General features: G+C 37.7%; 1 protein-coding gene across 3 annotated transcripts; it reads left to right on the top strand.

Moving 5' to 3' along the window:
- The first annotated feature begins 11,816 nt into the window (after positions 1-11,816).
- On the top strand, positions 11,817-22,602 carry LOC124300663 (uncharacterized). 3 transcript variants are annotated; one of them, XM_046754969.1, is made up of 6 exons: positions 11,817-12,136; positions 13,443-13,535; positions 13,642-14,522; positions 15,279-15,452; positions 16,329-16,615; positions 20,035-22,602. In XM_046754969.1, exons 3-6 carry the CDS (start codon positions 13,739-13,741, stop codon positions 20,449-20,451), a joined length of 1,662 nt encoding a protein of 553 aa, XP_046610925.1. In that variant the 5' UTR covers positions 11,817-12,136; positions 13,443-13,535; positions 13,642-13,738; the 3' UTR covers positions 20,452-22,602. The 3 variants fall into 3 exon arrangements, with proteins under 3 accessions (XP_046610925.1, XP_046610940.1, XP_046610932.1); XM_046754984.1 differs by having other exon boundaries at positions 11,822-12,136; positions 15,333-15,452; positions 20,035-22,601; XM_046754976.1 differs by lacking the exon at positions 11,817-12,136 and adding an exon at positions 13,116-13,323.
- The last annotated feature ends 431 nt before the right edge of the window (positions 22,603-23,033 follow it).

The following is a 23,033-nucleotide window of genomic DNA, read 5'->3' as shown; positions in this document are numbered from 1 at the left end:
AAATTATAAACCTCGAATCGCATAATTTTTCAAATACGTTTATTGATGTGTTTATGGAATGGTTTGCGCCCCCCTTCACCCTCCTCGTATAATGCGTTTGAATTTGCGACTTACGAAGCTCCAACGTTAAAATTGCAGATACACTCTTATGGCAGCATAGTTGTCTTCGGTTGAAAAAACAGTGATTATGCCTGTCTGGTTCTTAGCCCTCGATATAGGTTTATGTTTCATTATTTTATGTAGAGGGTCAATATTTAATTAATCGAATTATCGATTGTGTGTCTCTATACACAATAACATCAGTAATGTTGCCAAAATATTTCAATACCTTTTCATCAAACAGGTCACTAGAATTCGATAATCCATAGGGCAATACCTTATATCTGTATACACCAAATGGGGTAGCAAAACAACAAAGTCACGATGATTTCTGATCGAGTAGTATGTGGTGTAATCCTTCGGACATATCCAAAGTGGTAAGAATATTTTTACCTTTACATTTTAGCGCAACGTCTGCTAATTTATATGGTACCATTGGTCTTCGTGTAATAATTTTATTAAGGGACCTAAGCACGATTTTAATTTCTTATCGGGATTCTCTATGATCACAATTCTATTGATGCATGCTTTTTTGTCCATAACATCTACTTTTTCATTGGCACCTCTAACCTCTAAGCTTTGAAGTTCAGCTTTGAATGGTTCTGTGAGCGCATATGGCACTTTGGAAGGGGGATGGACTATTTTTCCAACCTGTTCTCTAACCATTATGATACATCTATCCGAAAATTGTCCGTATCCTTGGAAAATTTCTTTATTTATCGACAAAAATTGTCTTTGATTCAAGTTATTTGAGTTGATACTTTGCACTTGCATTGTATTAATTAATCTCTTTGTGGGATTAAGTCTACGTACCAGATACAGTCTTCGACAACCAGGCGTTCCTAGCAAAATTTGACAATTCCATTCTACTATCAGAAAGTTTGAATAGGTCTCGTTATCTGCAGTTCTGCAGTATAATTTTACAATACCTTTTGGCTTACTTTTCGAAGAGTTAAAACCTTTGAATTGCCGATTTGTTGGCCTCGTCTGGAATTGCTTGTCCACTTTTTTGAAAAAACTTTGTGGCATAATATCAAGTTCTGATCCCGGATCCAGTTTCATTTTTATACGTTTGTCCTCTACCTGCATTAATTTAAACCATTTAGATTGGAAATAAGCATTATTTTTCTTATCTTTATCACCTATTAATACTTTACTATGTTTTTCAGGGTAAACATAACCACGAATTGTTTAACGTTATCAATGGTATTACAATACAGTACGGATGAATCGGAATCATTTCCGTTATGTTCCTCTACATTTGACACAACTTTTTTCGCTTTTACACGATAAGCAATAGCAAAATGATTCATATTATTACATTTTGAACGTCTTTTACCAAACCCTGGGCATTATCTGATGGCATGTTGTGTCTGGAATCGGGTACACTCGAATGTTTTTGGCTTCTGTTTGAAATTCTTGAAGTTTTGGGGCTTTCCTTCACGTTTTCTGACTGCATCTGTCTGTTGAATGGATTTGGATCCTGCTGCTGCGTGGTCATCAAAGGTCTCCGTCTGCTTAGCTTGGTGTCTACTCTACTCTGCCATTAGACAGTAATTTTCCGCCTTGATAAGTGTCAGGTTGTCGATGCGTAGCAAGCTGTCTTGTAGTGACTTGTCTCTTACGCCGTTGACAACTTTATCTCGTGAAGCCTTTTCTTCATGTGTTTCTGTGGCTGCATTTGATCCATTAAAATTACAATTTTTACTCAATTTTCTATAGGCTGTTGAAAAATGATCGAAGGATTCGCCTTCAGCTTGTTTCCTTCCCCAGAACAAACTCCTCTCAAAACTGACCCTGAGTTTTACATACTCATTAAGTTTTTTTCGTAACTGATGCATGCACCTTGCGTTCTTGGTCACTCATTGGAATTGTGATTAGGACACTGCATGCTTCTTCGACCATGATGTTGCGAAGTAAGGAGAGTTTGATTTTATCGCTAGCTTCGTCGTGTCCAATTGCGGCCAGATAGTCATCAAATGTTTCTAACCATGACTGAAACTTTGTACCTGCATTCTGACTCTAAGGGTCAAGGTCTGGAGGAAGTTTAACAGAATATACGAGTATTGTATCCATTTTTGTGGCGTTTAACCTGACAAATTTCACTATACACTTTTTCGGTACTGTGTTTACTCGCTCCCAAAACTATCGCGTTCACTAACTGCACAACTGCGCCAAGTTTCATTATTTTATGTGGAGGGTTGATATTTAATTAATTGAATTGTCGATTAATTTCGATAACACATAACGACACAGTTTTACTCGTACGTATTTTTATTGCATTGCCTTCTAGACAAGACTAGGGGTACAGCCAGGTACTACGAACCTAACAATAAGACCTACATGTGACTAACATCGCACAGTTTAAGATATTAATAATATACCGATGCCAGGAGTTTTCTGTTAAATTTGCCGCTGAGCGATAGCATTTAAGCATCTGAAGCTACGTTTCAGGTTTGTACCAAAAATTTTTACACTATAATCGCACTGCCTAACATTTTCATAAATAAATTTTTATGTCAAATATTTCATGCTTTCGGATCATAAGTATGCACCGCTGGATTTTTTAAACAATCAATAGGACCCGATAGGGGTCAAGATTTCCGTAAGACGAATCCACTTGCTGAATTTCAATGACTTACGTCTGTGCGTTAGACTGAAATTGTAATCGACACCATTCTTACAATATAATCAATAATTTTATCGTTAACCGTCAGATTTTGTTCAAAACTAACAGAGGTTGAAATTTCAATTCGAATCCACTCGTAAACCGGTTCAACTGTAATCGTGGTTCTTAGGTCAACCTTTTGTGACGAAGAAGAAGGAGAAAAGAAAGAAGAATCCCTTTCCTTCATCTTTTACACTTGACTTAAAAGCGGGTAGTTCCATTTCGTTCGAATTTCAGGTCTAGAAGACACTTTAAGTTATTGGTTACATGAATTCTGAATAAATTTTATGAAAAACTAGTAAATGGCTCTAGGAATATACGATGTATGGTTTGCATACGTAAAGTATGGTAACGACTTCATGCAAGCAATTGAGTCTAATGCTCGCTGGCCTACGCGTACATACTTTCGGACGATTCATTACCACGAATCTTGATTTTATTCTATCGGCACGAATTGGTAAAAATAATACCCTCTTTTAAAGAGATTATAGTGCAGCCTCATGTAACGCTGTTACAAAGTGTGATAAGGCTGCGGGAGTTACACATTTTCGGCTGTATTCTGCGACCGTTAACGTATTTTTTGACCTCAATCCTAATGAATACGATGTCACAATTTCAGCATTATGATATTTACATTCGTGGTAGAAAGTCATGCGTATGAGAAATTTCTTCGTTCGACAGTTTTTGTGCGCAAAAAGAAGCAACTTGTGGTATAATTTAGGCAAAAGATTTGATGCCACATTCGTCAAAGAAAATATATGATTCCTCCAAATTGCGATGGGAGGATAATTCTTCGAGTCGGAGAATGCGATAGTTGTACGAAAATGTCTCTTATTTGGTATAATTTTTAAAAAACATAAAAATCTGGGTACATTTAATCGTGTTTATTGTTCGTTTAAGACAGCTTATCGAAGATAACGTAAACTTTTTCAATGATGAGTGCAAAAAATGCAGCGATGAGTTTGCGATATTATAACATGTATCGTTTTCAAAAAATATCAGTGACATTGGAATTTCGAGATGGGGCAACTTTGTGATAGGTTTCAAATGTTCTTGTCAATTGAAATGGATAAAAGGATTGGGTGTGAAAAAAACGTCGCTTTCAATTACGAATTTTTTCATATTCAATGCTTTTCATTCTCGTGTGAAACAGTTTTCGTTACGACTCCTTGAGGGAGATGACTGATTGAAACGGGTCAATAAGTGGAGATTCACACACGAAAACTGATTGCGTATTCGACAACTGATAAGTTTTAGGTTCCAGAGAGCTAATCCAGAAAAATGGTTCTTTTTTCGAACGGCAATACTCACAAGGGAAAGCTCATGACTTATATGCTCAAATTTATATCCGACTTAATTTAGGCCGTAATCGATCAGATTACATAGTACTTGAGAAAACTTCGCAGATGTTATCTATGCACTAGCTTGTGCGAATTTTATAGATTTCTTGAATTGTTAAAGTATGTTTTAAACCTTACGCTATCTATTCGAAGGAGGAAAAAAAATAAAGAAATCGTTTCGCCTGTAAATAAATGTTTTTATTGTTGTTTTTGCCTATATCCTGATTAATGACGTGGGAGATCAAAAACATATATCAATAAGGGGACGGTGAAGAATTTGAGTCTGTTGTCAACATAAAAGAAAAAATATGAAATCAATGGACAGGCTTACAAGGAAAAAAAAAAATTACGAGTACGGTAATAAATATGACATGGACTACAAATGGAAAAAATAACTATAAATAAAATATAAATGAAATATAAATAACATATAAATAAAACGTGAATGAAAAATAAATAAAATATAAGGGGAATATAAATAAAATGTATATGAAATATAACTAAAATATGAATACCATGTAAAAACTCTTTAAATCCTGTCCATTGTTCTAACGATTAAAATTACACATTCTTTCCAAACATTCACAAATAAATTAAGATAATATACGCCGGAATTCACACTGGGATGTAAAATTGTCTATAGTGATGATGTAAAAAGTTGGTCAGTCATAAATGTATTAAAAATCACTTATCCCTTGATTTAATACTCGGCAGCAGCTTCGTCGTGTAATTGTCCATGTGATTTTGCGAATCTTTTGATAAAATTTGGAATCCACGGTCTTTTTGAGTTTTCTTAACGGCGATTCCGTAATGCGAAGAAGTTTGTAAAAATTGTTGATTCCTTGGATCTCGTAACTTAGCTTTGTTTTTTATTTTTGACTGACACGTTAAGATTCGTACGGATGTTTACTGGCGAGGTAGATGTGTTAAGTGAATTTTAATTATAGTTTACAATGATCGAACAATCACTACGGGGAATTATAAACCGATTGGTTGGGCGTCTTCCCGTAGACTCTTTCAAATGCTAAGCCGTTTCTCCCGCCTGACGCCTGAATCGAGATGGCTGTTCTAAGCAAAATTTCGCGGGAACTTTTGAATTTATAATATCGTCACACGCCTAATGCTTTAGAACCATGAAAACTTCCATTCAAATACATTCTTGTAGACTTGAATTGCGATCGAAATTTATAGTCGCGGTGCTTAAATTAAAAATATTCTTCCTATAAAACTATCTTATGGAAAATTGCGCGGTTGCAATTTTGAGAGTAATACTATTTGGTGCATCTGCATGTAAACAGATTATTAGTTGCTGGAGTTTAACCCTTTCAGAACATTTGTCCATTTCAGTGGACACACATTTGGAAAATTTATAACCAAAGTTTCACTCATCACATTTTTCTCTTCAGGTATAGGACTGTCAATAGTTCCAAGACCTATTTGAAAGAAAATTTATACTGAAGACTGTCCGTTCACTTGAATATGTTTCCTATTCGAAAAAGTGCAGATGAAGTGGTTTAAAAAAGACTCGTGTAATTTTAGTTCTCATATCTAATTTTATAGGCTATTTGACACTAAATTTTTTTCTGGAACGAAATGTTCTATTTCTATAATAGTCCTGAATGCCATGAAAAATCAGATAAGCTTGGCACCTATTATTGCAAAGTTGTATACTCAAAAAAAAAAAATTACTTGTCCACTGTAATAGACATCCGTTGCACGTGCTAACGTCAAAAATTGCTTTTTCATTTTCCACCCTGCGTAATTGAAACAATTTCTTTTTCATGAATTCTTCTAACACTTATTTCAAATTTTTTATATTGTGAAGAATAAAATACTATAATTTTATTGTGACAAAAAAAAAAAGAAGTATTGCATATGTTTATCTGTACATTAGGGTGTTTCAGAAAAAATTAATTTATAATTTTCCACCATGGCATCCTCCAAAACGTTTATTCAGATTAAAATAGAAATTCTGTCAAAAGATGAGCGTTCTGCGTTATGTGGAATATCGCGCTCATTTGATTTTTCACTATTTTCACATTTTTTGAATCTACGAAAAAACACGTTGTAGCACTTCCATTATTATTTCTTTCCTGACATTTATATTCAACCCAAAGATCACGATCCATAACATAACAATATATCAACCGGTAATCTGATTGTCCTTATCCTATCAAATAAGAACTATTTTATAAGATTGAATTAATAATGGAAATGTTGTCAGATACACTAACTAAACATCAAACGAAGACTTAATATTACTAATGTGGGTCTTCTTTGTGACGTAATTTGATATTACGATTGATGTAAGTAATAAGAAAAAGATTATTGACGATACTTCACAGATTAAAAAAAAAAAAAGGAACAAAAAGCGAAAAACCAACTAAGAGCAACACTTTTTACGGGGTGCCGTCCTGGCACAGATTTGCACTACTATGGTGGCAAATCACAAATTATTTTTCTCTGAAACACTCTAACGTACGTGTATGAAAAATATATATATATTTGTTTAATATGTACAACATATTTGCAAAAAAAGCAATGTATTCAAAGAATATAATTGAAAGGAGTAAGCTCTCGTGTTAGAAATGTTATTCCCGCAAACTGTCAAATATTTTTCCTATTTCAATATTTTTTATGAATGACTAATATGTTTTGGGATTATCTAATACTTTAATTAAGGTCTCTAGCTTGATAAATTATATTATTTAATATTCTAAAAGTGCTCTTTGTCGAAACGGATTCTGCAAGTGACCGCCTATTTTGTATTAATAAATAGCTAATCCATGGCAAATTTCAGCCTTCTAACTAAATTTTTTCTCGAAGTTATCGCAAAAAACGTGACTTTCGGTTTTGTTTTGCGATAACTCCGTTGTTTCTCCCCAAAAAAATTTGAAAAAAGTCATAGATGGAGCAGATCCTTGTGCAGATATTGAAGATTTTTTAAAGATTTTTTGATATCAACCTCGATCCGATGAAAAAATTTTAAGATTCGGATCACCGGTTTCAGACGGATTTTTAAAAGCTAGCACCTTCTTTTTTTCAGAGTATGAACATCTGCTTTTATGTGATTTTCCATAATTTGTTCAGATTTTCTCAAATGGTGCGTCGTTCTCAAAAAAAATAATCAAAAACTGACCTGTCAAAACTCCCCTTTCACCAAATGATTCGCGGACGTCGCTTCGTTCCGAAACAAGTGATATACATGTCGAAGCCAATGGAGACTCGTTCATCCCATCGTTCGTGACACCGTCCATCTCATTTCCGGAATCGACGAAATCACAGTGTCGGTGATCAAGACCGATTTGTCTGGAGGCTCGGCTTCGACTGCCGTTTCTCTCCGCTGCCGTAATCGGTACCCGTCTTGTTTATCAACAAGTTTCCCTTAATCCCGTGACTGCGACTACGTTTGGTGCTTATCCCGTAACACCCAATTCTGTGTATAGCCCTGCTCACAATAAATCAACTCTCAACGGATAAATCAAACTCGTTTATTATCGATCACAAACAATATAGCGCTGCGTAACGTTAAAGAAGCAGGTACCGCTTTTACTTCGACATACATATTTTGCTCGTACTTTGATCACCGCCTCTTTTGAGATTTTTTTTGAGGCCATGGCTCAATCGTTAATATGGGAAAAATATATCAAACTTTTTTCGTTCGTTGATTTTTCAATTGTTTTATTTGGATTATCAATTATTTCAGCTTAAATTACGATACGAATATAACATATTACTTGCTTTTGATCAATCAATCCGCAGAAAGTGCCAGCTCCGTGTATGTCGTAATACTCATAACGATGCTTTTCAATCCTCATCGCTACATTCATTTATACTCACTACTGCATTATCGTTGATGAACAGTTTCGATAGAATTCCTACTGGCCGTATCATTTTTTAGCAGTATCGTGCGTCCGAAAGAAAACAAATTATTGTTGTGACGTGAGCGCAACAACCTACCGTAATTTAAGGTTAACAGTGGCGTAGTCACAGCAATAGAGCAACATGCTAGAGTACTCGATTGCATGTGGTTCGTACCAAATAAAGCGTTCAGAAATGCGTCTTACTATTTATATGACGCGATTAAACTAGTGCTTTGATGATATTCTTACATGCATCTCTAGGTATCACTTTTGATATAGGTTTAGGAAAAATCGAAAAAACTAATATAACTTTCAATTAGTTTAAAGATACAGAATTGAAATATGTTTAAAAATTTTTTCCACCGCTAGATTTAATTCAGTTCGGGCGGGGTGAATCGGAGAAAACATGTAAGGTACGTGATTTTCGTCCAATTTATTGATTCATAGAGTTCAACAATACTTATTTAAATAGTAATAGTTAGGTAACCATTAATGAATTTGATACAATTTCACAAATGGATTGACCCAAAAAATCTGTTGCGGTTTTTTACTTGACGCGTATGTGACCAATCATTCATAGTTTTAACTAGTTCTTATGTCAGTATTTACGTCTAGACAAAATTACGATGTAAGTGTTGGAGGCTATAGATATTTGTGTTGACGTGGACTGCCCTCTGTATTTGATATTATGAGTACAGTGATTTTTTAAACGTACAACTTGACTGATTCTCGTGTGGTATTTACTCGTGTAGCGTATAACATTGTAATATAGATGAAATTTCACGTTATACTTTTTTACAATGTAAAATTTTAATCAAAGAAATGTCGAATACTGTTTGAAATGCGTCAAATAAGTAATAAAGAGAAAGAGAACACTATTTCCTGTCTTGCCTTGCGCTGTGTGCATACCTATAACAGGAAGAACCTACTCGCTTCGTCTTGCATGTCACATACCGTGTATGTACAATGTGTGCGTAGTCTCTGAATTGCCGAGAGTCGTCAATCAGAGGAAACCATTCTGTTAATTTATACAAAGCCTTGGAATTCCGAGCTGTACTATCCTGTTAGATCTATACATTTCACGTTCACTGACGCATCTGCTAAAATATCTGACCTGGTAACCATTTTTGAGAAGAACGTCTACAGTCTTAGTAACATTCGAATGCCACGACGTGTTCCACTTTAGTCACAATCGCTTGAAATTCGAAATTGGTGAATTAAACGGTATAATCACTACATGAATAACCATGCGCGCACGCAATTTGTCGGATAATATTCTCTGACATGGTTCTCCTCAGATCGATTGCACTCTTGAAAGTCGATGATCGAATAATTCAATTTTCAGACCAACTGCGGTCACAAATAACCGATCCATTCATCATGAATACTCATCGTTGGATCTTCTTGGGGAACCGCCCACACAGTAGACATCACAGACAACGGCCATTTCTCTAACCGGTAACGACGAGCCGGAACACTTATAGGTCAAGGTCATTCTGTGGAGTCGATCGTTCGCTGGTCTCTAACTCGGTTGACCTACTAACAGATTCGACCGGCTGTCAGTCCCACTGAAAACGGTGTGGTCATTCGTGTTTTTCTATTGTACGCATCTCCGCACCTGCACCGGTGATTGCGTGCATGAGTGAACTTTGCCGATGCAAAAAACAGTTATCGGTCCAACCCGTCCATCGATCCATCGATTCAATATTGTTACCTGTAGACTGCAGTTTACCCTGATTTCCCCCAATGGATTGGGCACATTTGGTGATATGGTGCTGACCATCGTGTCGTATTTCGACTCGGTGCGGACTGAAGAGTACTTTATTACCCTCCACTGACTACAGGTACGGATAATAAAAATTATAATTTGCTCGCATATATATGCCGAGGAATTGCTGGACATTGATGTAATAACTAGCACTCATAAACTTTCTCAACCGTATCAATTGCAGCGGAGGAGGAGGAGGAGCAGACCGACAGACAAGCGGAATTATCATAACGGATTTGAATGTACTTGATACGAATAATGAATAAAACCTAGTCAATTGTTTCAAGGATCTATTTCTCTCGACCCTTTAAAATACCTAAATACCGCAATGACTAAGGGCCTGACCGAGCCACGTAAGGGGTCGTATCATTCAACCATAAACCGTTTTTGCGGGTAATCAGTTGTATTTTTCGAGCGAATACTTTCGCACCAACTTACCCACGGTGTGTTTGACTGGTGTTAATTATTTTATTTTGTACTGTTTTCACGATTCACGCTCGCGATAAGTGAGCCCAAATCTCGTCACCGCATCTTCTTGAACAATGGACATTTTTATGAAGACGTTACAAGAGAGTCGACCACAGTTCCTTTATTTATATCGAGCTGCATCGGGACTAGAATTATTTTAATTATACATCATATGCGCGGAGAACAGGTCAGGTTAAAAAATACAGTGGAAATTACTGTACAATATTATGTTTGACATTTTGTAATTCATGAAACGTTGTAACCGAGTTGCATGAAGCGGGATACACGCGAAGCTTCAGCATCTCTGTCAAAAGCTATTGTTATAATACCAGCGCCTTTATTCTAAAAACTTGGAAATTCAATTTTAGTTAATCGAAGCTTCTCTTCGTCTTCAATGAAATAGAATTATTCGCTTGGTTAGAATTGTCCTCAGGATACGGTGGCGTGACATCATTCCAAGCAATCTCCGATTCACTCTTCGTCGTATAGTTTGATGAGGTCATTGATCAGTCGAAGTTATCCTGCAACTTAACAGGAGAGGATGACGACGTTAGAGAACCAGTTTTCCACCACTACTCGGCAGGATACTACAAAGTTGCAGTGCTGGGATATTTGACGCGCTTAATATATTTTCTTAGTCCATAACATCGTCGTCTTCTTACGAAGCAATATATAATTTCGTAATAGTCTGTGGATAGAATTTTTTTCTACCAATTTATGGTTTTTGCTGTACACTTGGTACTTTATGAAACATAACATACGGATCGGTATAATTGCAGCCTATTCACAATGTAGAATAAGTTGTATTTATGTTAGGTATGAGCGGTGTAAAGAAGAAATTCAAGGTCAAGTTGACATTCTTTCCATGTCCTTTTTAGAGCTCATGTCACGGTTGTGGACAAATGGGATTCTTCAAATTATGACGCTTCCTTGAAATCTATTGAAGTATTTTGTATACTCCAAATAGGTTATATTTGACCCTATACTGGTGTTCCGTTAGGGATTACAATGAATTATGTACTATGATTAGGGAAGACTCAGGCTATTAACATTGTTATATTGTTAGAGGACTGACTCTAGAATGATTACGATGTAATGCCAGTTACGAAATACACAGATAATTGCATTTCCAGCCATCAATCTATATAATTGGATAGACAGGTAAGAAGGAAAGTGGAAACGCTTGCCATGTTACACGGCTTTGGTGGGAGTGTAGGTGAATGATGAGTGTCCTTTTTGTTTTCGATACTAATACACGTGAATAGTGGATAACACGATAAGTATATAAAAACACGGGTAGCAATGCAGGAACGAGTCTGTTACAACGCTAATTACCTACAACTTGGACATTGCCGGATCAGGAGGTTTCCAAAATGTGTGCACTTGGGTTCACGCTCATTTCCTTCCATCTCCTCTTACGTTTTAAAGACATCTCTTGAGTTTGGGAGATCTTGAGTCAGGCAACGCCCGAGACACGAATTAACGACGAGTTTGAGATACCTAGGACCTCTTTTCGGGGTTCTCTATTTGGAGGGACAATTATGCGCGTGTGTATGAGCACCCGAGGAACACCGGTGCGCCGGAACAAGTGGAGAACAAACTTGTAGATCCAGCGCTGATGGTGGCTGGCCGGGTAACCCAGATCGGACGTACCGAAGCGTCCAATCCAGTCAATTCCCTGACGCCACTCGCCAGTGCCGCGTCGTCCGCCGAGCATAATCAGCCGATTTTCCAAGCCTTTCGAATCTCAACCGACGACAAAACGTGATCATACGGATTTTTATCAGCTAGCAATAATAACTTAGTTATTATTACTGTTACCGGACTCGCGTGTCATCGAGAAAACCTCACTGACCGGTTGACGGTGCGAGGCATGCACGGTGGAAAAGTGTTCCGTTGCTGCTGAGAGTTCTTCATAAAAACATCATTGGTAAGTACAACATCACGTTAATTCCAAGAAATATGTTTGATTAGCTGAATGATCGGTCTCGCGATTGTCTGATCAGTGTTTAGTCAAAAATCACTTATGTCCACCATGGTTACGTTCGCGGTGTGGTTTCTTTTTATCAACATGTTTGGGCATACTATGCAAGGTGGGTAATTCAGTAGCCAGGTCAGCTTTACCATTTTTTTTCTTTCAACCAATTACTATCCGCATAATATTGCATAGGTACGTGAAAACTATTTGAAGCACCTATTCTAGCCGGGATTATGACGACCTAGAAATACCCAGAAGTTAACAAATGTATCTAATACAGTTCGGTTATTCGGCGGAACAGAAATGAGAATACTCATAATTAATGGTAATTTCGAAAGAATCAAGTGAGAGGTGGTTTGGGCGAGTGCCCCAGAAATAATGCGACCGGTGTTACCGACGTCAAATCGCTGGAGGGCTTGCGGATTCTAGCCTTAACCTCGCCATTGCTTATTTATTAATCGAATTCCGTTTACCACAGGCAATTCAAATTCTGTACGCATTTCTTTTCGTAGCATTCTGAAAAAGAAAATAAATAAATAAAAACATCTGGCACGAATAACGGCAGTATAAAATGTTTCGTTAATTCAGCGATCACGGTTTGTATAAAGATCGTAAAAATGATCAAAGGGTTAAATATATATTTCGAAGCTGCAGTCTCATTGCTCTAGCGTTTTACGGTTCAATGGACTCATACACCGTGGCTGGAACATAAAGAGCACGGTAAAAGTAGTAAACGATTGTCGGGTTGAGCTGCATCAAAATAAAAATGATATATGCAATTGGAAAGCTGATCTATTCACTTGCTAATTATACACATGAACTTTGAGACTTTCGGTTACCTTTATTGCTGCCACGTTCAGACGCGAATAATTTTCCACGTCTCTTCTTGCGGCATCATGAACCCTATAATAATCCCCCACTTGACGCGAAAGAAGCTTACTCGCGTTTTTAACCGTCCCCGTCAAATAGTTTGACCGTCAGTTCTTTCCGGTCTTGTGGTTTCCGCTCATTCTTACCAGTACGAAGCTTCCAGTTTATATCATAAGCTATTCCTCGCTAGAATCAAAACGTGTCGCGGAAGTTAACGACCCACGAGGAAGCATCGCCTATACAACATACCAGCCACCATACACTTACTGGTGAAGTCGCTCTTTTGTTTTTTCGGGTTTCTGGGTCGAGCCAGACCGGTTCGCAAGTCCCCCAATTCGATCAGACCTGTTGTTTTTCATTTTGTTTGTTATTTTTCAACCGATTTCAGACAGAGCTCCCTGATACAGAGAACGGTTCCATCAGTTTGGCATTAAATTGCCTGGAGGTGAGCAAGGAATTCCCCACAGCACGAGGTTGAGAGGTAAGCAAGAAGCCACTAGTATTCAATCGACAAAAATTTCTCTCGTATCTCTGCAAAATATCTCGTTTATCACGATGTGTATATTTTACTTTTTACCCCATTCAAGATACTGCAGAAGATCTGCCGATCGTAGTTATGCTACAACGCAATTTGGAGGAAAATTAGCTGTTAGTTAATTCGTCAAGGGCGAAATAAAGGGAGGCATGGCATTTCGACTAAGCGTGAGTGTTGTGCTGACAGTGGTAGCCCTTCTCGTGAGCGGCCAAGATGCGACCTTGCGCGATTCGAAGGCTTCAATAGAGAGCAGTGTGAAAATTCCAAAGAGCATTAGTTACCAGGATAAACTGGAACAAAATGTAATTCACAATGATCAGTATTTTGCTAATCACAGAGCTGAGGAGACGCCGTCGCCAGAAGATTCTCTTGATGGTGCTTCAGATCACAACGAGTCAGATTTTCATTCCTTACCGTGGAAGCCTTCGAAGTTTGACAGAGATGTATCGGATCTTATTCTTACCGATGTCAAGTCACTGCATGAAAGTGAGGCCACGAGGCTGGGAGCTGAACGTCAGAAGGAGAAGAGCAACATTATGGAAAAAAGTGAATTGGGTGGAGCAGAAACGATCGGTTTATCTGATGATCTTCGGAATTCCCTCCGACGGACGGACAGTTATTTAGGCAAAGAAGAAACAACGGTTCAGGATAAAAGTGACAAAAATAATCAGCGCTGCAATAAGACGCTATCAATAGCTTGCCTAGAGGCGGACTTTGGACACTTGATTGAGAAGATGTCCAACTTTGAAGTTTACAACGTCACAGATTTCATTCAGATCGTAAGAAATCCGAGGTCCGTCGAGACGAGTGATGTCCGTGGCAATGAAAACTCGGTCGTCGACAAGGTTTCACGGTATGCCAGGCAGCATGTGTTGAAATTCAAAATGCCATCCGACGTGTCGTTAGCAAGAGCTTCGCGAACATTTTTTGGTGGTAAGTGTAACACCATAGCAATGGTTGTGGCCGTTGCAAACTTTTGTCAGCCTTAGCCACGCAATATATGTGCAACCTACTCTGTTCCGTGTCTCTGTATATTATTTGTGCATTTGCAACGACCATCCTTGCATGGTGTATAATTAAGTCGTGTAAGGCCGGAAACGGAGGTGGTATAATTAAGATTCATGTAAAAACTTAAGATTCCTGGTTTTGGATGTAACGCGAATGAATCTGATTCATCTTTAACTGGCTCACATATTGGACATCAGGTGTGCACTTGTTAAATAATGAATATTATTATCAAAAAGTAACACATGCCCGCATTCATTCGCACATAACTAAGTAATGTTGTATTGAATCTTGATGGACTTGATGACAAAGCATCTTGTAGCGTTATCAGAAGTTGGTAATATTATCACAATTGGCAAATAGCTTGGATCCGTACGCCTTAGACTATGGTTACAGGGTTTGAGGTTAAATGGAAATTATGCATTCACACAACATTTTTGACACAATCACATGGACATCTCAAAAACCTCATCAATTTTTGGCGGAATCATTAAAATTTACCCCATGGCTGCACCGCTATAGCTTATCATACGCAAAACCCGGAAAAACTCATACAACGTTGATCCAAGTACAGGGACAAAGGGAGTGATGGTATGGCGAAACGAATGAATATCGACCTACCTCACGCGGCGCATGGCTTATGGACTAACAGCGGCTATAATTGGCTGGTGTTTCTGCTTTCAGCTTTTTTTCAGGAAAAGAGTTCGTTTTTAACAGGGTTCGGGCTTGGTTTTTTAGCATTTGGCCTCAAAAAGCTCATGATGCCGCTATTCATTGGGATGCAGATCGTTAAGAGCGTTCTCATCGCAATGTTTTTACCCAGCATCATTGGAGCGATCGGGAAGTTCGTCGGAAAAGGCAAGTCCACAACTCTTACACTTGTATACTATTAAGTATAATTTGCTAATATTACCTTATTTCGAATGTCTTTTTCGTAATTACAAAAATGTTTTAGTGTGGTTATAATTGTTGATACTAATTTTTGTGTCGTTGCAATATTAAATGCGTTTGTTTAGTTTACTACATTTCGTCAGTTAGATCCTCAGCATCAATTTATTATTAGGTACACTACCATCAAATTATCGCGAAAGTGAGAGGAAATATCGTATGACTGATTAGAATCAAAAAGAATAGTGACACACATTAGGTTTCTGGTTACAGCAACAAACTTCATTCTTATTTTGTACCCGGTACCTTATTTTTTATCAATAGAAACCGTACATAAATTTCAATCAGAAATTTCTCTTGTATAACCAAATATCGTGTATGCAGTTACGAATGATTTGAGCACTCGAGCTCCCAGAGGTTACAAAAGTTTTTAACCTTTTTTTCGGGAGCGTGACATTCAGCTGCAACCCGTTGTACCAGTAAAAGTTTAGAATTCGATCAGTATCGACGAAGTACTGGGATTTAAAATTCTTCTAACGGTAAAAATATGCTCTCACTTGAATAGTGTCACTGAAACTTAACGAGCTGCTATTCAATTGATTATTCAATAGGTGCTAGAGAATTTACATAAATGCGAAATTCAAAATACACCTTAGAAATTGATTGATCTCAAGCCTTTCTAATCTCTTGCATTATTACAATTATAATAGCATTATAACATTTCATGCAAATAAATCTTGCATCGATTCGTTAGAACGTATGTGAAATAAACTTCCATCCATCGAAGGGTCGATCTAATCAAGCGATTGTTTTCCAGAAATCTAAAATATCTTTGCTCTGTTCTAGGCGTGTCAACCTTCTCGCAGGTATCACAGACACCCACAAATCAACCAGAAGAGAGCTTCGAGTTCAAGGATAATGCGGACATCTACAATGCTGACTACATGAACAATCAGCCGATAGGAACATTGCCAGCATCGGCGATGTACAGTCATCCGAGTGTGCTGCAGAGCGAGACCCAGTACATGGGTATTCCCGGAGCAAATCAGAGAATATCGTATGGCAACGCTTTGTCGGATAATTACTACTCAAGGAATTCAATGCAGGGGACTACCAAGCGGCAAGATTACAAGGTAATTTGAGTTACTATCATCACGACGATTCTACAGGTTAGATTTGACCATTATCTCGTTATAGCTCAATTTTACCAAACGAAGGCTGTAATTTTGTCTGGTCATGGACTGTATTCTTCACAGAGCACGCCTGTGTTGAGACTTCAATTTTACTCGTAACAGATAGTTAATATGTATATAGCTAGTAAAAACCGTCCAAATTATTATAGTTTTTTTTTTTTTGTTTTGTTTCGCGTATCGTATGTTTTGGAAGAAAATTATAACGATGGAGATTGTATGCTCTAGTTATGGGCGACGTTCTGTACTCGTTTCAACGAGCATATTGGTTCATTGTAAGTTCTACTCGGCGACTGTGTGGTATTTTTTTGCACCGACTGACTACTCTCAATCGGTCGGCGGCCACTTCACTCGCGATATTGAACGGCCAACTAACTCGCGATAATTGCTGTAAGTGGCACGAAAGTGTCGCTGATTGAAATTTCAGGTGAAACGTAACGCCGCAGCGTTCACCTTTAGAATCATTTGACCACAAAATTCATCATTTCCGTTTAAATTTCAATCGACTAGCGACGCGGTGGGTGAATATTTTAACTTCAATTTCCGCGGATCTGGGGGATCAAAGTCATGGACATCGAGATTATGCCGGTCCGAGGCTAATTAGCGATGCTCGAAAAGTTCAAGACCGAGCATCGCGGCACGTCGTTGTATTGAAGTGGGACACTTTCCCTAATAAAAGTGGGCAGCGGTTCAATCACTCGAATGGCCCGACGTACTCCGCAATTCAATCGCAGACACATCCTCGAGAATTTACCGGTCGAGCCCCCACTGGTTCTTTAATATTAATTCAGTTACTTCTTTACGTATTCACAGTCACCGTCACTCGAGTCGTATCCGGGTGTCCACGACGGATGTTTTCGTACCGTAATATGCTTCTGAAACGAAAATTCCTTCCGCGTTAAAGTTTTTCTTCATCACAGTAACCCCGGCAGTTACGTTCATGGTCAAATGTTTCTTGAACGTTAACGAAGGTTTGATACATGTTGCCGGGATGTTTGAGCTGGTGATTTTCACTCGCTTGGTATTTAGGTCGTCTTGGGTCCATGTATAAAACTTCAGTCGATGCGCACCCCTTCACTGTGGGCGCTGCCTGACGATACTTGGAATCTGGAGGAAAAAAAAAAACACGTGTCAACGGACTGGGAACCGGTTTTGTCTGTAAGGCCTGCTGCATCTCTCAGGTGTAGGGCCAAGTATTTTCTGGCAAACCTAATTTCACGGCAGGACGCGGGTTACTGTAGGACCCGAGATCGTTCCGCTGACGACGCGACGCTTGAAGCGAGTCATGTAATTTTTAGACTCTGTTAAAATGTGTAATAAACATCGCCTTACTCGCCTGATGTTTAATCGTACGCCATGCTCAGCAAATGGATGCTAGGACACGCTCGTTGGTGAGCAATTTTGAGGCACGCGTGCATTAACTATGACCGTCTTTGGCATTTAGACCCGTTTTCAACAGGTGGTGAATTCTGAACATTTCGGTAGTTTTGATGATATTGGGTTTACAAAATGTAAACAGTTTTCGTTATCTAGATAAATCCGATGTTGGTGGTTCATGCATTATTAACACAGACTTGTAAGACTTCAAGAATACATCATTTTCACTTTACAACAGTATATATACATATTAGGATGGTCCAAAAAAATGGACTGTATTTTTTTTTCCAAAGTCACACGCTTAATAGTTGAAGGAAGAGAAAATGAGACGCATGTTATAAATTGAGCCCTCAATGTTAATATTTAGTGATTCCTAAACGCAATTTTCCATTTCATTAATACTCGAAAATAATTTTTGTTGTTTCTGAATCTTGTAGCTCAGTAACGAGGCATTGTACACAAACGTCCGATGCATATTTTTGTATGGAATTCAATGTTTTACAAAAAAGGTCATCAATAATTTTTTGGCAACTCGACTCTTTCAAAAGTTACTTAAGGATAAAGTTGCAATCTTGTAAAAATTCGCTTTTTTCGAGATTAACAGCGAAAATACGAGACTTATTAATAAATGTTGTGGGTTTTTTCTTGTAAAGCATTCCAACCACTATAAAATCATGCGATTCAATTAATTTCAAACTTCAGAAAATTTATTTTGTAATTATTACAAGGAACAATATGTAATACATATAATTCTACTTTGAAAGCAGCTTTTTTTTAGCAAAGAATAAATTTGCTTTGGTTGAAAATGAATTGAATGACATGATTTTATAGCGGATGAAATTATCTACGAAAGGTTCACATTATTTTGTGATAAGTCTAGTATTTTCGCTGTTAATCTCGAAAAAAGCGAATTTTTACGTGATTTCAACTTTAATCGTTACTGACATGAGATACATTGAAGTACTTGTCTATGACAGTCACTGTCGGATCGGGACGATCGTCAAATTTGACATGTTTAATATTAGTGAGTGGGAAGAATTAAAGAGCAAAAAAATTTTGTCGAATGTGGCAAGTAGATTTGCGCATTACGTATACATGTTTCTGCGAATAACTATACATACATTTACTGAAAAGAAAGATTTACCTTTCACTTTTCGGTGTTTCATATTGTATTTCTTTGATATGTACGAATTCGTAAAGTCTTCACGTATTTGTATCACAAATCATCACCTCTTCAACGCATGTCCGTTTTCTGCAAAGCTGAAGCATTTATAACTAAATGCGAGCTTCAAACATTGGAATCAAGGATTTTTTGGGATGGTTAAAGCCTCCACTGAATAACGGAAGATATCTTCAACTCGTAACCGAATTTTTAGCCCAACGTCAGAGTAAAAGAGACGTCATATTTCTTGAATTCTGTCTTGTTACTCGATTGCTGAGCTAGCCTGAGGATTTGACTAATTTCACTAAAAACAATTGATTAATCCGTTTGACCTTCGTGGGCCGGTTTAAGAAATTTTTGCTCAGGTGCGTTTCGAGATCAAAACCTTATTAAATAAAATGTTTTTATCTTTGCTTCTGTAATTTAAAGAACTCGAAAGTTACTGAACCGATCCAACTTAAAATATAATCAGTTCTGAGTTAAGAAGCACTTCGTTGATTGAGACCAAAATCGTCAAAATCGGTTAATTCATTGTCGAGATTATCATCAGAAAAAAATTGATCACGAACGCACCTAGAAATCCATCTGAAAACGGTCGGAGCTGATGTTTAGACCTCAAATCGTGGAGATATCATGAAAATTGAACTTTTCATTTCTGGGATAATCATAATAACTTGCACTTTTTGCAAGAGCAAAAAATTAAAGAAACGATTCATTGTAAGAACAACTGTGCGTTTAGATATGAAGTTATAATTCTGTGACATTATATCAACTGTTGACTCAAGTGAGTTATAAATTATTTTTATTTGAAATTTGTTTGCAGGTTTTCCACGAGATTCCCACAAGTTCTCTTCTACTGACAAACTACGATCCATTTTATTCACCGCTTCTGTCAAGACTGGATGCTGTCTTCAGTAGATTGGGGCATTCTACCGAACCGTGCAGGGAGTACGCGATTTGTGCGATGTACAGAAGTCCGGCACGATACGCGCCGTACTCAAACCTCGTTTCAGCCCAGCTCTCGAAGGAATTGAACGAGCTGCGGAAACCGACATCAGACAACCCGGATGTCTTGAGGTTCTTCAAATACATGAAAGCGGCAAAAGACGGCCAGGATGGAATTGTGTGCGAAGAAGTTTACACGGAATGCGCAAGCCGAGGAAGTTCTTCGGGGCAAAATCAAGCGATGCTTGCCACGTATCAGGATATAAACAAGCTAGTCCAAGCTCGAAAAATATAACCGACTCGCAGTCATGCGTAACACATAGGATGTAGATGATGTATGTAGAAAGCAGGAAAAATATGTGGAACAGGTGTGTTTCATTGAATTTAATTTTATCCGCGTTCCTTGGTCACACTTTGAGCAGTGCGGTTTACTCAATGGGTTTACGGATCTCTCATAATCAGAGAAGTCTGAAACTACAAGGAGAATTTCGTGTTAGCTAGACGTGTTCGTGACTCACACCATCTTCCATTTCGTCTCTTTTTATTAGCACGTCGTAGAGCTGCTTACATGTCACCGAAAGAAAATCTGTTGTAGCTTTTACTTACGACTGGATTATCGATTGCTCTAGTGAGCAAACTGAAAACGCTACTTTCCTTGAGATTATCGTCAAGCTACAGAGACCCCGCTAATTGGAGGCGAAAAATTTGTGAACTCTAAAAGTGGAAACGAAAATCCACATTGCCAAATTCTTTGGTTACACAATCAGTAGGAATCTAGCAAAAACTATAAATCAAATTGCAGTTTCCATACCATTCGATTATGTGGACTATTTTCAAATTTGCTCAAGAAATTATCAGTCAAAAACGAATATATAAGGGCCATACAAAATGTGGATATGGCTCTAGTCAAGATTCCAGGAAGAGTATTGCTTCTAAGAGCTCGATTATATTCTTTCAAATAGTATGATTTTCTCGTGCAAAACAGAGAAGAAAGTATCGTCAAAAGAATTTTTTTGATATTCATTTTATCTTAGCACATTCAAAACATCTTCAAAACATTCAAAAGATTTTTGATGAGGGTTACTGGAAAATGTATCAACGTAAATTGTTTTAAACGCTGTGTTCAATTATACAAGCAACAGTTTTGTAGATGATATTCTTTACCGTGGCCGCCAGCTATTAGTAAAATATGAAAATCCGCGTATTCTGTCAGTTTTCGATGCTTTACCTGTTATAAGTTAGAAGAAGAAATTGAAGATGATTATATATAGCCAGAGAAGGGTATAAGATCGATCAGACACGGGATATCACTCACGTATTTTCTTTAAATAGTATGTACATTGAGTTAAAGGTGAGTGAGGTTGGCGATTTCTGATAAGAGTGAAGTTTACCGTATGCGCCAATGTAATTACACGAATCAGATATCGCTCATCCACATGCGTGACACATGTATTTTGTCCAATACCTGTGAAGGAAAGCTTGATTTGAGAAGTAAAAAAATGTAATATAATAATTTTAAAAAAAGTAGATCAAGGGCAATCAAGAGGTCCAAAGGTGTAGGCCCGGTTTCATGAAACCTAACCTAAACGCGCAAGCTTTAGGTTGAACTCAGCCCAATGACGTCACTGGTGATGCGTAAAGTCCATGCGCAAAATGTTGTTATCGGGAACTTCGGATGCGCCAGTGTGTAAGATTGAGAATTTCAGTCAATTACATGCGCCAGCGTCGTTTTACAGTTCTGTTTAAAAATTGGGCACCCCACACACGCTTCACAGACTTCGAAAATACTAGCTTTCCAAGAATGTGCTGGAAGAAAGATATTTCCATTTATTTTCTCGCGGATGTACAAAGGCCAGTGATCTGAGAATGTATTGTATTGAACATTTTCCAATCATGTCCCACACCTGTTCCAATTTGGTAGCTTATAGGTGTCGCCTTGCCACGGTCCATAATCAGCCAAAATAACGGTGTTCAAGAAAAAGAAAGCGTTGGACGGTGACGGAATAACCCTCGATTGCTTGTGCCCAGTTTGGAATAACATTGTCAGAAACGAAGATTATATTTTATCTTTGCGATCAGTGGCTACTTGACTTTCGTTGAAAGTGATTTACCAAATCAGGGTAATCATAGCAATCAATATACGTAATTATGTAGAAAAAGATAGACTACATCACGTGTTCAAAAATCACACGAATGACGTGTCATGAAAATGTTTTAGATTAATTTGTCCATATTTATTTTATTTATTTGTAACATAATACGCGTAACTATATTTATATCTATCTTAAGACACATTGCAAACCATAGATCGATGATAGTTTTCAGAGTGTGAAGTGAAATTCTGTATTAATATTTAATACGTATACTGCGAGCGGATGTACTATATTTTGTTTGATAGCAAAATATGTAATATATATATATATATGTATATGAAGTGTACGAATAAAAAAAATCTTTTTTCACTAAAATCATCTTACATATTTGGTTCAGTTTATTTTCGTACAACTGTTTACCGTATAATCTCACGAGAGTTATTCTACGAAGATATCGCATCCGTTATATAAACAATGCTGTTACTGCTCTGCCCCGTTTTGCAAGTGGGCGCTTCAGGTCCGGTAGAAAGTAGCTGCCAATTGCCGTCGCCTACCACACAACGCAGTTAAGTTAGTTACAGCATATTTAGTCATCGATTTCAAATACGTGAATCTGCGAGAAGATCCGGCGCCAATACTGATGCAGTGATGAAAACAGGTTACAAAACGTATTACAGAACATCTACTCAGAAACCCAAACTATTGTTAAGACACGAGTTCCGCAGAACGTACTGAACTGGAGGTGGAAAAATGTTTACAATTCGTCTAACGTATTGTCCGAAAG

The sequence above is a fragment of the Neodiprion virginianus genome, chromosome 1 (genome assembly GCF_021901495.1).
Source record: "Neodiprion virginianus isolate iyNeoVirg1 chromosome 1, iyNeoVirg1.1, whole genome shotgun sequence".
Classification (NCBI taxonomy): domain Eukaryota; kingdom Metazoa; phylum Arthropoda; class Insecta; order Hymenoptera; family Diprionidae; genus Neodiprion; species Neodiprion virginianus.
Note: the sequence above shows the minus strand (reverse complement) of the source record. Positions and strands in the feature narration are given on the sequence as shown.